This window comes from Balaenoptera ricei, chromosome 12 (assembly GCF_028023285.1).
Source record: "Balaenoptera ricei isolate mBalRic1 chromosome 12, mBalRic1.hap2, whole genome shotgun sequence".
NCBI lineage: Eukaryota > Metazoa > Chordata > Mammalia > Artiodactyla > Balaenopteridae > Balaenoptera > Balaenoptera ricei.
Window position 1 is genome coordinate 16,649,505 of NC_082650.1, and position 15,421 is coordinate 16,664,925.

At 36.8% G+C, this 15,421-nt stretch overlaps 1 protein-coding gene across 4 annotated transcripts in view; it reads right to left on the reverse strand.

Moving 5' to 3' along the window:
- Positions 1–15,421, reverse strand: part of TAB2 (TGF-beta activated kinase 1 (MAP3K7) binding protein 2) — an 83,685-nt gene that overhangs the window by 13,887 nt on the left and 54,377 nt on the right. For all 4 annotated transcript variants that reach the window (XM_059941024.1, XM_059941022.1, XM_059941025.1 and 1 more), the window contains one exon: positions 13,566–15,066. In XM_059941024.1, coding sequence (XP_059797007.1) covers positions 13,566–15,066 — 1,501 coding nt within the window. The remainder of the gene's footprint in view (positions 1–13,565; positions 15,067–15,421) is intronic.

Sequence of the window (15,421 nt, forward strand, 5' to 3'; positions counted from 1 at the left end):
GAGCTACTCTTCTAAAACACATTTACTTAGTGGTTCTAATGATATGTGATAATTTATATTTGTGCTGAATTAGAAAATAAGATATACATTTGTTATATTATTTAATATTATATATGGAGAGGGGATAAGAACAGATTTTCTAAGAAATTGAAACCCAACCTATATCACACTCTGAGTGGTCAAAATTCATACCACGAGGGCAGGGAGAGAACCTCAAAGTAAGGAGTTACAACAATTAAATACGAAGAATCAATTATATTAGAGAGGACTTCCATTTAAAGATGATTGAGCATTATATTTACATAATCTTCTGCCTCCTGAAACCCCATGAAAATGACAGAGGAATAAAACTGATAGAATCCAACAATGATAAAAAATAGGAAGAAGGCAAGAAATGGACGAGAGATTTCAACAAGTTTCTGGAGAATGAAAGTAGATGAAGTGGCATAGATTTATGAAGGAGAAAGCTACAGTCTCATACACAAGTACTATACTGCAAAGAGGCAGCTAACCTGCCTGCAGAAACCTAAAGAGGCTCCAGACTTTGGAGAATGAAGGTAACAACAGAAGGCAGAAGTGAGGAGTGGGCCAGAAAAGGGGGTTAATTGGATGTCTCTTTATGGAACAGCTGATCTCGCCCCATCCTGTGGAAGGGCAGGTAGCTGTATGCTTATTCTTAAGGCTCCTTCAAACACACATTTCTCAAGCTGGTTCCCATACACAAAGAATGCTAGGTGGTGATAGTGGAGTGTTCTCTTGCAGCAGAAGGCTCTTCACTTATTCCTCACAAAGCAAAGTCTGCCAAGTGACAAGTCTCACTTTCTTAACACAGGGCTTTTAGCCCTCATAGTCCTTCATTCTTAAATATGAAGCAACAGCCAAGGATCACCACACATTTGAGGAACATCTGACATGTGAAAGACCTAGATAAACAAAGAGAAAGACTAAACCCAGACTAAGTGAATATAATTGAGTAGGGAGATGAGAGAACTCAACTTCTAATGAACATCATTAAGAGAGTTCAGACAAGAGCATCCATAAAACAGCAATCTGCTATGAAAAAGGAATTGGAGAACTAGCTCTTAGAAATTAAAAACATTACTGCTGAAATGAACATTTCATACATGGACTGAAAGAAAATTTAAGGAAATCTCAACTACAAAACAGAAGGACAAGGAGGTGGGATATACTGAGAATATGACAATGAGAAATAAATAGAAAATTGGTCCAGGACGTTAAATAGCTGATTAAAATAAGTTCTGGAAAGAGGCAATAAGAAACTGGAAATCAGGAGATTTCCTGGTCTGAAGGGGGACGCTAGCCTTCAAACTGAAGGGGTCCAATGAATGTAGAAAAATGGACGATTAAAAAAAAAAAGAAGACCTATACCTAGGTACATTACTGTAGTCTATATAGAGTAGTTATACATAGAATATATGTGTGTGTGTATATATATATACACACACAAGTATGTATACCTTGATAAAATTAAAATAATATCCAATTATATACAAGTAGTTAAACCATAATAAGGCACAGGTAAAGACTATGCTGCAGCTTCATTTGTAATATTTGCATTGTAATAATATTTTAATTATTCAGCCAAACCACATTAATTTTCCCTATTCTGGAATCCTAAATTATTTAAATAGTAATGGAGCTGAAACTGCTTTTTGTACTAGTTCAAAGGGCATTAAGTAAATTACTACCATGAGTGAAGTGTGAAGGAAGGAAACAAAGGGAATAAACTATGTCAAAAGCTTACATATTATTACTTTGTATTTATAAATTATTTCACACTAAAGGGGAATCTTTTTTTGTTAGATGAGTTCATTTCATTTTTTACTTGGAAAAATTCAGCATTTTAGATTTTTCATGATAAAGTACATTTCTCAATTAAACTGTAATCTCCTTGAGGGTAAACATTTTTGTATCATCTTGTATCTACTTTTAACCGTGAAAATTGTAGGTACTTGATAAATACCTATTAAATGTAAAATAACAACAATAATTTGACTTTTAATGGATAGTAAAATGAAATAGAAATGTCCAGGAAATACTGATAAAACAAAAATTGGACATTTATTTTAAAGTCTCCTTGAATGTGTACTTCTAATATTTTTTACTTAGCAAAATTTTAATAATTTTAAAATATGGCAAGACTTTTTTAGGTTGCTGACACTGCAGAAAGATGGCTCTTTTATATGCTAGTTCTACTAAGGAAATAAGGGTTATATTTAACTTTTCAATCATACAACGATTTCTTTAGTTTTCCAAACTTAACTATCTACCTTGTCCTTTTAAATAGACAAAAAGGGCTTCCCTGGTGGCGCAGTGGTTGAGAATCTGCCTGCCAATGCAGGGGACACGGGTTCAAGCCCTGGTCTGGGAAGATACCACATGTCGCGGAGCAACTGGGCCCGTGAACCACAATTACTGAGCCTGCGTGTCTGGAGCCTGTGCTCTGCAACAAGAGAGGCCGCGATAGTGAGAGGCCCACGCACCGCAATGAAGAATGGCCCCTGCTTGCCACAACTAGAGAAAGCCCTCGCACAGAAATGAAGACCCAACACAGCCATAAATAAATAAAAATAAATAAATTAAATAGACAAAAAAGGAGGAGGAATAACAGGCAGAGAAAAAATACTCAGTACGTTTCAAATCTTCTTTCAGTCAAAATTAAATTTTAATGGATAAAGGTAATTTAGGCATGCAACGCCCCCTGGTGGTTGTTAAAATAACTGACAATTAGTTACTTAAAATACATACTAAGGCTCTTAAAACCGCTTCTATAGGCATACTAGATATTTCACACAGCAATCTCCGAAAACGTAGGCTTTACCGAACTTTCGTCAGCTTCCAATAAACAATGGAGACAATTAGTTACTCAACTTTATTTGTAAATAGAAAAACTCACCTGAAGTTTCAGACAGTGTTAGCTTTACTAATTTTAGGCATTCTATAAGTGTAAATGACATCTAATTTCTCCAGAAGTTAAAAAAAAATAAGAGAATTGAATGGGCATATTAAAAAAAAGATGCCTTTGCCATTGGAAAACGTACCAGGCATTTATGGATACAAAGATTTTAGGCTTATTTTTTAAAAAAAGAGAGGGAGTGAAGGAGATAAACTTTATCACTGGAAACATAAGACACTTATTTCTAGTGTCTTTAAAATTTTTGTCTGTCAGGGCAATTTTAAATGCCTAAGTGTGGTACCATGTGGCCTAAGTCATTGTATCTAAAAAGGCACAATGTCACCTTCTAAAATAAATCAAGATTTTTCTGGACTGTAAGTGCTGACAGCAGGGATATTTAGATGTTTTATATTCCACCGTATAATTACAATCACTTATTTGGTGACTCAGTCACAAGATTCAGAGATGGCAATTACTCTTTAAAATAAAGCATGCTGATGTTTTAATCTATTTTGCCACTTTTAAGGACAGCTTGAAATCAGATCTTGCAACAGTGTTGCAACTGGGCCTGTAATCTGGGCAACACATTTTACAACAAAACCATGAATATAATGCTTAACCTCTGTAATTATTTTTAAGAAATTTAAATTATTTATATATTAGTATTAATAATAGATGAGTATGGGACCCCTGCTAGACAACTTTGTTGTCATTTATTTGCATATAATTAAGATGCTGCATGTACTCTTATAGCATTATGATATAGATACTGTCTAAAAGCTTTGTTTTAGAGAAAAAGAAAACTGGGGCCTACAGACACCTCAAGAGCCTCAAAGAAATACAACTGGATGAATCATAATAGGAACTGTGAATGTTTATAGCTTAGAAAGGTTTATACTTTTAAAGGGGATATGGTAGTTATTTTCAAGTTTTTGAAGGGATGCCATATGAAAGAGAAATAAGGCCAGTTCAATATGATTTCAAGGAGTATCACTGTAACTAAGGAGAAGATACACACAAGATTTCTGTTCTTTTCTCAAAATCTTGGAATGCAGAAGGGCTTTCTAAACATAAACAGAAGCCAGAGGAAAAAAAGATTAAAAAGTTTTAATGTATGAAAATAAAAAAATTTATAAAACAACAAAAAAATTTATTGACCAAGTTAAAAGTAACAACATATTAGAAAAAACAGACTAGGCACAAAACAAGCAAGTTCACAAAATAAGAAATAAAAATGGTTTAAAAATTAATACATGAAAAGATGCTCAACCTCACTCATATTCGAAGATGCAAATTTAAAAACACCAAAACAATATATTTTTACCTATCAGACAGACAAAGATGTATTTTTTTCAATCACCTACATAGTGATGGGTGGGAGAAAGAAAGAGGAAAAGGACGTTCTTATAAATATTACTAAAAATGTTCCCCATTTATAAATATGGGAGTATAAACTGGTAGAATCTCTTTAGAGAGAGTCTCAAAATTAAAATTGGCAACATGTACTGAGGCAGTCATCAGTGTCCTTCACCAAATATTTCTGCCTCTCTGCTTTCCAGGTATGTGGTAGAACTGCGCCTCTCCATTCTCTCTGAATTAGGGGTGGCTACGTGGACTTGTTTTTTCTAAAGAGTAACACGTGTCGGAGCAGAACTTAAGGAGTCAGAGCTGATTTGCTGTATGTCCTTTGACCTGTCTGAACAATCATCACGGAAGCACGGAGATGGAGCTTCCCTTAACCTGGGTACCTAAGTGAGGATGATGTAGAAGAGCCCACCAGCTAATCTATTTGGCAAGTGAACTAGAAATAAACCTTTGTTGTTTAAAGACACAGTTTCTTACAGCAGCATAACCAAGCCTAAATGATACATCTATCAAGATTAAAAATACACATATCCTTTGACACAGCAGTTTTCCACTCCTGGGAATCTCTTCTGCCAACATACTTGGGTGTGGGCAAAATTTGTATGCACAAAATTTTTACTGCAGCAGTTTGTAAAAACAAGACCCTAAGATCTGTCAAAAAAAGGACTGATTAGAGATTATGGTACAAAATACTATGCAGTCATTTTTAAAATAAGCAGATCTGCAATGCCTGACATGGAATACTCTCAAAGAGATAAAAACAAAAACACTGATAAAGACAGAGAGTAAAATACTATGTTTCATTTGTATAAAAAAAGGAAAGGTATAAATATATATATGCTTCATATACAATTTCAATTTCTAGAAGAACACAAAATGAACTGTTTGTGACCAGCTACTGGTTGTCTCCGGGGAGGAGAACTTTCCATCATAAACCCTTTTTGGTCTGCTTGCATGTTTTTAAAAAATCAAGTATATTTAGAAAAATATTTTGGTGTTATCCCTATAGAATCCTAGCTGACTTCTTTGTAGAAGGTGACAAGCTGATTCTAAATTATATGTGGAATAGCAGGAGACCTCAAAGAGCCAATCTAAAAAAAGAACAAAGTAGAACTTGCCTGCCCCAATTTCAAAACTTACTACAAAGTAACAATAATCAGTGTAGTAATGGCATAAGGATAGACATACAGATAATTAAAAAAAAAACTGAAAGTCCAGAAATAAACCCATGTGTTTACGGTCAACTCATTTTCTACAAAGGTCCCAAGACCATTCAATGGGAAAAGAAGAGTCTTTTCAACAAATGGTGCTGGACTGCTATATTTAAAATAGGGAACCAACAAGGACCTACTGTATAGCACAGGGAACTCTGTTTAATATTCTGTAACAACCTAAACGGGAAAAGAATTTGAAAAATAGTAGATACAAGTATACGTATAGCTGAGTCACTTTGCCACGCACCTGAAACTAACACAACATTGTTAATCAACTCTACTCCAGCATAAAAAAGAAAAAAAAAAAAGGCCACCTATGGTACAGGAGAGAACTTTGCAGCAACAACACAACAACAGCCCAAATGGTGATGGGACATCTGGACTGCCACATGCACAAGAATGAAACTGGACGCTTATCTCATACCATTACATAGAAATTAACTCAAAATAGATGAAAGACCAAAATTTAAGCTCTAAAACAATAAAATTCTCAGGAGAAAACACGGGTAAATCCTGATGACCCTGGATTTGGCAAATGATTCTTAGATATGACAGCAAAAATATAAATAATGAAAGGAAAAACATAACTTGGACTTCAGCAAAATTAAAAACTTGTGCTTCAAGGACACTATCAAAGTGACAGGATAACTTACAGAATGGGAGAAAATAGCTGCAAATCATATAAGGGACTTATATCTAGAATATACAGAGAACTCATACAACTCAGTAATAAAAACAAATAACCCAATTAAAGAATAGGCAAAGGAAATAAACAGGCATTTCTCCAAAGAAAAGAGGTGACAGATAAAGGGTATGGAGCTTCTTTTTGAAGTGATGAAAATGTTCTAATATTGGTTGTGGTGATGGTTACACACATGTGACTATACTAAAAATCACTGACTTGTACACTGTAAATGACTGATGAACTTTATCTCAATGAATGTTAAAATAATGACTAAAACTTTTTAAAAGTAAATTAAAAGAATGAAATATTCATACATGCTAAAATAAAATGATCTTAAGAGATGTTAAGCAAAAAATGTATATAATATATCCCTAAAGAGTATGTTTATGTTATACATACTGTAGAGTATGTATATATTATATAATGCCACATATATGTATGTATACCCATATACATATATTGCATTCCCATTAAAAAAAAAGTGTGAGTGTGAGACAGAGAGAGAGAGAGAGAGAGAGAGTGTAATTATAAAGGGAAGGAGGATCAAGAACTGCTAATGGAGATTACCTCTGATAATTAAACGGTGGGATGGCTGGGGGAAGGGACAGGTCAGGGGTCAAAAGGAAACATTTTTATTGTATCTTCCCTTTTTTGGGTTAAATTTCTTTTACCATATGGATATGTTATTTTCATTAATACTTCTAAAAAATTCAGTTTAACATAGGAAATAACTTGCTAGTAGGCAGAACTCTTCAGAAATGGAATGTGCTGCCTTAGGAGGCAATTTGTCCCTCAGAAAGCACGCAGTACACAATGGGTTTACGCCTGACAGGGGTCCTGCAGGACCAACTGCTGGATGGGTAAGTGGACTGGATAACGTTTGTTGCAGAGTTCTAGATGAAACAAGTCTCTTCCAGCCTTGAGATTTATTCCAAATTAAAAAGGTAGGTAGTCTTAAGACCGGGAAGAACCTACGAGAAGTAGGCCAGATTCGAAAGGAAAAAAATTCTTTAAGTGATTTGAAGTCAAGCTTAATTACTGAGTTAATTTAATGTGACTTCAATGCCAACACAGTGAGTCAATGTTCGAAAAAAGGCATTTCCAATCAGCAGGTGAATAAAAGTCAAAGTGCAAATTTTAAAATTTAATTTCTAGTTCCTTTTGAAAAGAATATCTAGCCCCCTCAATTTTTGTCATGATTAGCATTTTTTTTTTTAAATAAAGCCCATTTTTTTTTTTTAAATTTTATTTATTTATTTATGGCTGTGTTGGGTCTTCGTTTCTGTGCGAGGGCTTTCTCTAGCTGTGGCATGTGGGGGCCACTCTTCATCATGTGCGCGGGCCTCTCACTATCGCGGCCTCTATTGTTGCAGAGCACAGGCTCCAGACGCGCAGGCTCAGCAATTGTGGCTCACGGGCCCAGTTGCTCCGCGGCATGTGGGATCCCCCCAGACCAGGGCTTGAACCCGTGTCCCCTGCATTCGCAGGCAGACTCTCAACCACTGCGCCACCAGGGAAGCCCCCATGATTAGCATTTTTATTAAATCTCATTAAATAGAAAGGTGTTGTGATTTGGAGGGAAGTACTGCTGAAAAAAATGACAAGGAATGAGAAAGTCCAAGAAGCGAATTTCGTCTCATACATTTTCTTATTTGTATTTCTATTTTAGGTTTAAAGTCATAGCTGCTGTTTGACAATGTAATGGGACCATAAATGTTAACTGGAAAAAAAAGTATTAAAGTATCATTAAAAATGCTTATTACTTTAGCTAGATCAATGCCATAGATGCTTTCTGTAGCGATAACGGAGAAGAAGAAATCATTTTTGGCAGCAATGTTAGTTTGGTAAGAGCCTCTGGCAACTGTAACAAAACACAGACCACAGGCCACTGCCCCCAACCCCCCACCATGAAAACTGGTTTGAATGAGTGGAGCATTTGTTCTCCACACCTACAGAAGTTTCCAGTGTTACAAAAAGCATACTTTTATGAACAGGGGGAGGACACCAGAAAGTCTCAGAAGACAGTGAATGATTAAGGACTCAAGTATAATTTACTTCCTTTACAGGGGGTGATGGCGATAGACTTGGTGCTGAGATGAGCAGGGTCGCGAAAGAAGATTCATTAACTGTCCTCTTTTTTCATTCTATAGCAGAGGGCATATGAAACAATAGATCTTTAAAAAACAAATTCTCATTTTTGAAATTTTTATTGTAGTATATTTATATTTCAAATGTTAAATGATAAATAAATGAAAAATAATGCGTTTTGTTTACCACATTTATTTAGGCATGTTCTCGCCTCAATTTGAGAAAAATATTTTCCAATGATTCTAGTACCTGGCTTAACTTGCTTTTCTACTCTGAAACAGTATGATTCAGGAGCTTTAGAAAGATCAATTTCACTGCAGGAGGCAGAGATATTTCTTTTCTCTTTATTACCCATACCACACAAATTAGAGTTCAGAAAAGATCCTTACTTAAAGATCAGTATTATTCGGGTCACCTCATTTAGTGCTGTGTAAACTGTAAAGCATTACACATGTATAAGTTAACATCGCAAGAGATGCATTTTGCTGGAAAGAACAGTCCTTTGATTTGACTGGAACCAAGTCAATGAAACACTAGATCAAGATTTTGACACTGGATGATACATAAATCTTGGTCAACACCAGTTCCACACTAAACAGAAGGAAATGAGATAAGAGGCTGCAGAACAGCACCCACCCCAATACAGTGTGCACATGCAGATAACACAAGGGTACACAGCCATACGAATGTTAGGAAATTCCTTACATGTGTAGGTATACTTAAAGAAAGTGATCATGGTTGTTACAGCTGTCTGGAGGTTGTTCAGTAAAGACAAATAATTTGTGGCCCATTCTGGCGAAACCTGGTTTTTTTTGGTAGGCTTTGAGCTCTCAAAACAGAGCCCTTATTCATTAGCAAAGTTTTTTTTTTACCTTCAGGTTTCTTTATAAGGTCTTCCAGGACTTCCCTGGCGGTCCAGTGGTTAAGACCCCGCGCTTCCACGGCAGGGGGCACGGGTTCGATCCCTAGTCGGGAAACTAAGATCCCGCATGCCACGCAGCGTGGCCAAAAATAAAAGAAAAAAATAAAAAGGTGCTTCCTACATCTACCAAGGGTATTACTTTATTGTTTCAAGTTATTTCAAATTATATCTATATATTATCTATATTGTGATTTCTTTTGTGATAGCTGCCTCTTTTTATTTATTTTTATTGAGTGATCTTCTAGCTCCATGCTTCTCAAACTGAGGCATACACAGCCCCTACAGTGGTGCACCAGGGGTTATATGAAGGTACAAGATAAACCTGAAGCATCTTTCCAGAGGGTTTATTTTGAAAATCTGGAAAGACAGTGCCGTGGGCCCTGTGAACTGCCTACGTGAGAACCCTGACCCTGCCCCTTGTCCTGTGGCTACGTATTTAACCTATGTGTTCCTAAGCATTTTAAGCTGAAAACAGGAATACTACTAGTGCCTATTTTATAGTTGGTTGTGAGAAATAAATGGGCTTTCAGAACAATGCCTAGCACATTATAAGCTTTCAGCAGGTACTAGCTGTTATATATCTTAATATTAGATTATTCATTTCCCTGTTGAGCAAATACAAGCAATGATGGAGAGACAGGAAATGCTGGGGGGGGGGGTGGATTCAGATAGGGAGATCAGGGATAGTCTCACTGAAAAGGTAGACTTCTGAGTAAAGACTTGAAGGGAGTGAGGGAGTTAACTGTGGAGTCAGGGAGAAGAGAATTTCAGACAGAGGGAATAGCAAGTACAAAGGCCCTAAGGTATGCCTTCTATGTTTAAAGAATAGTAGCATGAAGGCCAGCAGGGCTGGAACAGAGTGAGTGAGGTGGTAAGTAAAAGGAAAAGAGATGGGGGAGAGGCAGTGGATCGCTGAATGAAATAGGTAGTGATCATGTGCAGAGGAGTCATATGATCTGACTTATGTTTTTAAAACTGTATCCCAGTGGATGCTGAGTTAAAACAAGACCATAAGTAGGCAAGGGTGAAAGCAGGTAGGCTACTGCAATAATTCATCTAAGAGATGACAGTAGCTCAGGCCAGAGTGGTGACAATGAACGGGGGTGGTAAGAAAAAAGAATTCTTGATATACTTTGAAGGTTAGAGTTGACAGGATTTATCGTCAAATTAGATGTGAAATGTGAAAGAAGGAAGGAGTCAGTGGTATTTCTGAAGTTTCTGGCCTGATTAAGCTGCCATTAATGGAGATAGGAAGAGTGAGTTGGGGGCAATGTCAGAAGTTGTTTCAGACATATAGTAAACCTGGGATGCCTAGTAAACATTCAAATGGAGATGTTAAGTAGGCAGTTAATTAAACTGCTTGAAATTCAGGAAGTCCAGGTTAGAGTTACAAATTTGGGAGCTCTTAGCATAGAATAATATTTAAAGTTATGAGGCTGATTGAGATCATCTAGGGAATGGTAAAGACAGAAAAGAGAGAAGGCCCAAGGATTGAACTTTGAGGCTTTGATCTCACTTCTTTCAACAAAGAAGTGGAAGAACAAAGAGGTGAAAGGTCAGAGAGATGAGGGAGAACCACCAAAGAATAAAAGGAGAGGTGGAATCCTAGTGTATTATCATATAGTAAGTCAAATGAACAAAATGTTTCACAGAGAAGAAGGTGCTTGACTATGGCAAACGCTACTGATACAGATCAAGGAAGACAAGGGCTGAAAGACTACTGGGTTTAGTAATGATGCTGTCACTGATGACCTTGACAGGAGCAGTTGTGGCTGATTGCAGTGGGAAAAACCCTGACTAGAGAAGACTCAGGAGAGAATGGGAGAGAAGTTGGAGTTAGCACATACAAGCAACACTTTATTTTCACACTCCAGTTAGTATACGAGTATCTCACATCTACTTTAAGCAAAAATTCCCCTTATCAAGTTATCTTCATAAAAAAAATTACTCTCTGGGGGGTGGTGGTGGGAGGAGGAGAGACACAGGTGAGGGAGATTAAGAGGTATAAACTTTCAGTTATGAAATTTTGAGTCACAAGCATAAAATGTACAGCATGCGGAATATAGTCAATAATTATGTAATATTTTTGTATGGTGACAGATGACAACTAATCATCATGATCACTTTGAAACGTACAGAAATATTGAGTCACTATGATGTGTACCAGGAACTAATACAGTGTTGTAGGTCAATTATACTTCAAAAACAAACAAAGAGACATCAGATTTGTGGCTATCAGAGGTGGGGGGGGGGCGGAATTAGATGAAAGCCGTCAAAGGTACAAACTTCTAGTTACAAGACAAATAAATACTAGGGATGTAATACACAACACAGTAAAGATAATTAACACTGTTGTATGTTGTAAATGAAAGCTGTTAGGCATAAATCCTAAGAGGGACTTCCCTGGTGTTCCAGTGGTTAAGAATCCACCTTACAATGCAGGGGATGCGGGTTCGATCCCTGGTCGGGGAACCAGGATCCCACATGCCGCGGGGCCACTAAGCCCACGTGCCGCAACTACAGAGCCCACCCGCTACAACTACTGAGCCTGTGCGGTCTGGAGCCTGCCCGCCACAACTAGAGAGAAGCCTGCACGCCGCAACAAAGAGCCCATGAACCACAAAGAAAGATCTCGCGTGCCACAACTAAGACACGATGCAGCCAAAAAAATAAATATTAAAAAAAAAATTAAAAAAAAAGAATAAATCCTAAGAGTTCTCAATCAGAAGGAAAAAATATTTTTAAAATCTATTTCTTTAATATTGTATCTATATGAGACGATGGATGCTCAGTAAACCTACTGTGGTCATCATTTCATGACGTACATATGTAAATCAAATCATTATGTTGTACACCTTAAGCTTATACAATGCTATATGTCAATTGTATAGCAATAAAACTGGAAGAAAAAAATTACTCTCCATTTAAGAATCAGTAACTATCCAAACGTAGGAAATCTACTATTTTGATGGAAGGAGAGTAGAAGAAAGGACTTTGGGGGAAGAACAGGAATTAAGTATCAGTGGAAAAAAATACTGTTATATTAAAAATAATTTACTGCCGAAACTAAACAAAAATGGTTCCAGTTTAGTCACAGATATATGGAAAATAAAGTCTCAGCACAGTTTCTAGTGAAATCAGAATCACCCATGGAGCTTTAAAACACACACGAGCACCCATGCCCATGTGCACCCAGGCTTCACCATTAAGAAGCTCTAATTGAGCAAGTGTGGACTGAGTCTGGGCATTTTTATGTTTTGAAAGCTTTGTAGTTGATTATAGAATTTGAAAGCACCACAGCCTAGCTTGGGCTGTGAATCACTAGAATATAATTGTTTAAAACATAAAATAAACCAAAACAATCAGGCTCCTCTAAGAAACTCAGCAGTAAAATCACTACTTTTAGAAATTCTAAAAAGGACAAGTGGTACTAGTAGTAGTAGGAGGCTACATGCTGCATGGGGGTGATGATGTAGTATTTTCCAATCTATAATACTTGGAACAATTCATTGGCGATATAAAGATGATTGAGATACATCCTTACTCTAAAGAACTCCAGCTAATTTACAAAACCTGCGTCAATATTCAAGACAAGCATCCTCTCCTTTTTTATCTGAATGAATTTAACAGTTTCCTAAGGAAGATTAAATAACTTAAGGGGTCAGATAAAATGTGATATGATAGAAATTATCTCTAATTGAATTAATATAGATATAATTTAGTATTACGCCAATATTAACTAGTCTATTCCAGAAAAGGACAATCAAGTGAGATAGATTTAAAACTAATGTTCTCATTCACAATTCCAAACAAAAAGAAAGGTTGCACTAACTGATGTTTAAGGGAGACTGAAAGAAACAAGTATCAGGAATAGGATTCAAATTTCTCTTTGAGTTATTCAAGAATTCACAGCAATTTAGACTTTGTTATAAAATAAGACAAATAATGTTGTATTAGAAAAATGAAGAACAGAGAATTCTTCTGGTCAAAGAAGGCAGATTTACTATATAAGTTCACTAATCTCTTATTAAAATGTGTTTTTATGAATTTTTATTTGAAGAAAATTTAAAGGGAAAATCTGCATCACTGCAGGTGACAGAGTTACTGAAAAGAAAGTTTTATAAACATTAAGAAAACAAACAAATCAAGAGTTGATTATTCTGAAGATCTGATAAGGTTATCATTCAAGCTTCAAGTTATAAGATAAAACTGATATTCAAAATTTATATGAATACTCTCAAAGGTTCTTAAGATAGCATTATTTCAGGCAACATTTAAAAGATAAAATGATAGTGATATCCACCTCTGCAGTGAAATCCAATGTACACCACTTAAGCCCAGAATGGAAAATGATCCCATTGCCAATATTATTACCTTGTGTGTAGGCAGCATCGTCAGATCCCATACTCAACTTCCGTGCTTCACTTATTCTATCCACATGTGCTAAAGCAGGGTCCGTGAGGTGCTGAATATTCTCTGTTTCTACATAATGATCAGGATGGTTCAGAAGATTTGTAAGTTCAAAGGTAGGGGACACCACCCCTGGTGAAACTGCAGGGGGTTTATTGGGAGAAACTGTAATTTTGAAAGTATATTTTGTATTGGGTTGAGTGACCACCACTCGAGGAGAAGTTGCAGAGTTATTGCCTATTGCTCGACTTTTGGGAGGGTGGTGATGAATAAAGGCAGGCCCCATGCTCACTTGCCCGGACATATTCCTGGAGGCAGCAGATGCTCCAGAGTTTGTGGATATGAAGAGAGTGGGCTGATTCCGCATGACCTGCTCATCTCCTGTGGTGGCATTAGCTGAAATATAGACCTTAGGTTGACTACGGGACATCACCTCATCGGTATTTGGGGGACTGGCAGCTATGTAAACAGTGGGCTGATTTCTGTTTAAGGTCTGGCTGTTGACCGAAGAGGAACTGCTGGAGGTTCGAGGTCCAGAAGAACGCAGTTTCGAAGAACTGCTTCTTTGCGGGGGTTCAAGTTTGATTTCAATCTGGTTTTTCCGAGGTCCTGTTGAAATATTCTGAATGTTATATTGGCTATGGGTAGAAGACTGTGAGCTACCAGACGAATGAATTGTTGGTGGTTGTGGAGTAGTAGGTGAACTGATGGGCATGTAGACATGAGAGGTCTGGTGGCCTTGCTGATTTGGCTGCTGGGCTGAGGTATGTGGCAGAGGATTAGATGCAGGATATGTAGTCCAGGGACCAGCTTGTGAAGGTTGATAAACTTGTTGAGGGTTCATGGGATTAAACTGAGATACCCAGCCAGAATGCTGTTGTGTCTGTCGAGTTGTACCACTAGGAGTTGTAATGTAGGGCCTAATATAGATAGAATTTCCCTGTGGACTGTTAAGTACAGGTGGAGGTACACCATGTATGTGCAAAGATGTAGGAGTATTACGACCAGTCTGGATATTTGGGGCTAAAGTTACCATAATGGGATTAAATCTTGGAGTTTGTTGAGAAAGGTTAGATGTTCCTTTGCTGCCTAAGTGAAATCCAAGATGTGGTGCTGAATTTGAAGCACCAGATGTACTGGACATTCCAAAAACATTAAAGCCTTGAGGAACTTGAGCTGGTGCTGTCTGTGGCTCCTGCTGAAACAGTTCATTATTGGACTGACCACCTTGAAGTTGTCCATCACTAATGCTGTGCGTTAGAGTCCTACTTCCATTCATTCTATTTCCTTCTCTTCCATGGTGGTAAACATTCTGTGACTGCAAGTCCAAGTTGAGAGAAGTCATGTGATTGCGTAGACCAGAAATTCCAGAATCATCCGAAAAATTCAAGTCTCCTTCACCGTAAAGATACCTTGTACTCTCCTGAGAGAGAACTGCACAGCAGGCATCCAGGTTATTATTATTCTATAAAACAAAATAAAAACAGCTTGTGTTAACAACCAGAAGCCAACGCATATACTCTCATCACTACTAAAATATTACACGATTAACAAGAGATTAGTTAATACAATTATAACAGATACACTTGAGCTCTTTTACTTGAGAAGAACTAATATTTATGCAAATAGTTGAATTAAAAATCCTCACTACTAATGTAATGGAAAAGTTCTCTAACTAGCAATAGCTAAAAGTGAACCAAGTCATTATTCTGTTTTAGGAGTTATTTTATAGTAAAATGGATTCATGCAAATATAGTAAAATTACAACTTAATTAAAAATGCAGTTTGAATTTTGAACAAAATATAAGCATTTAACTTAA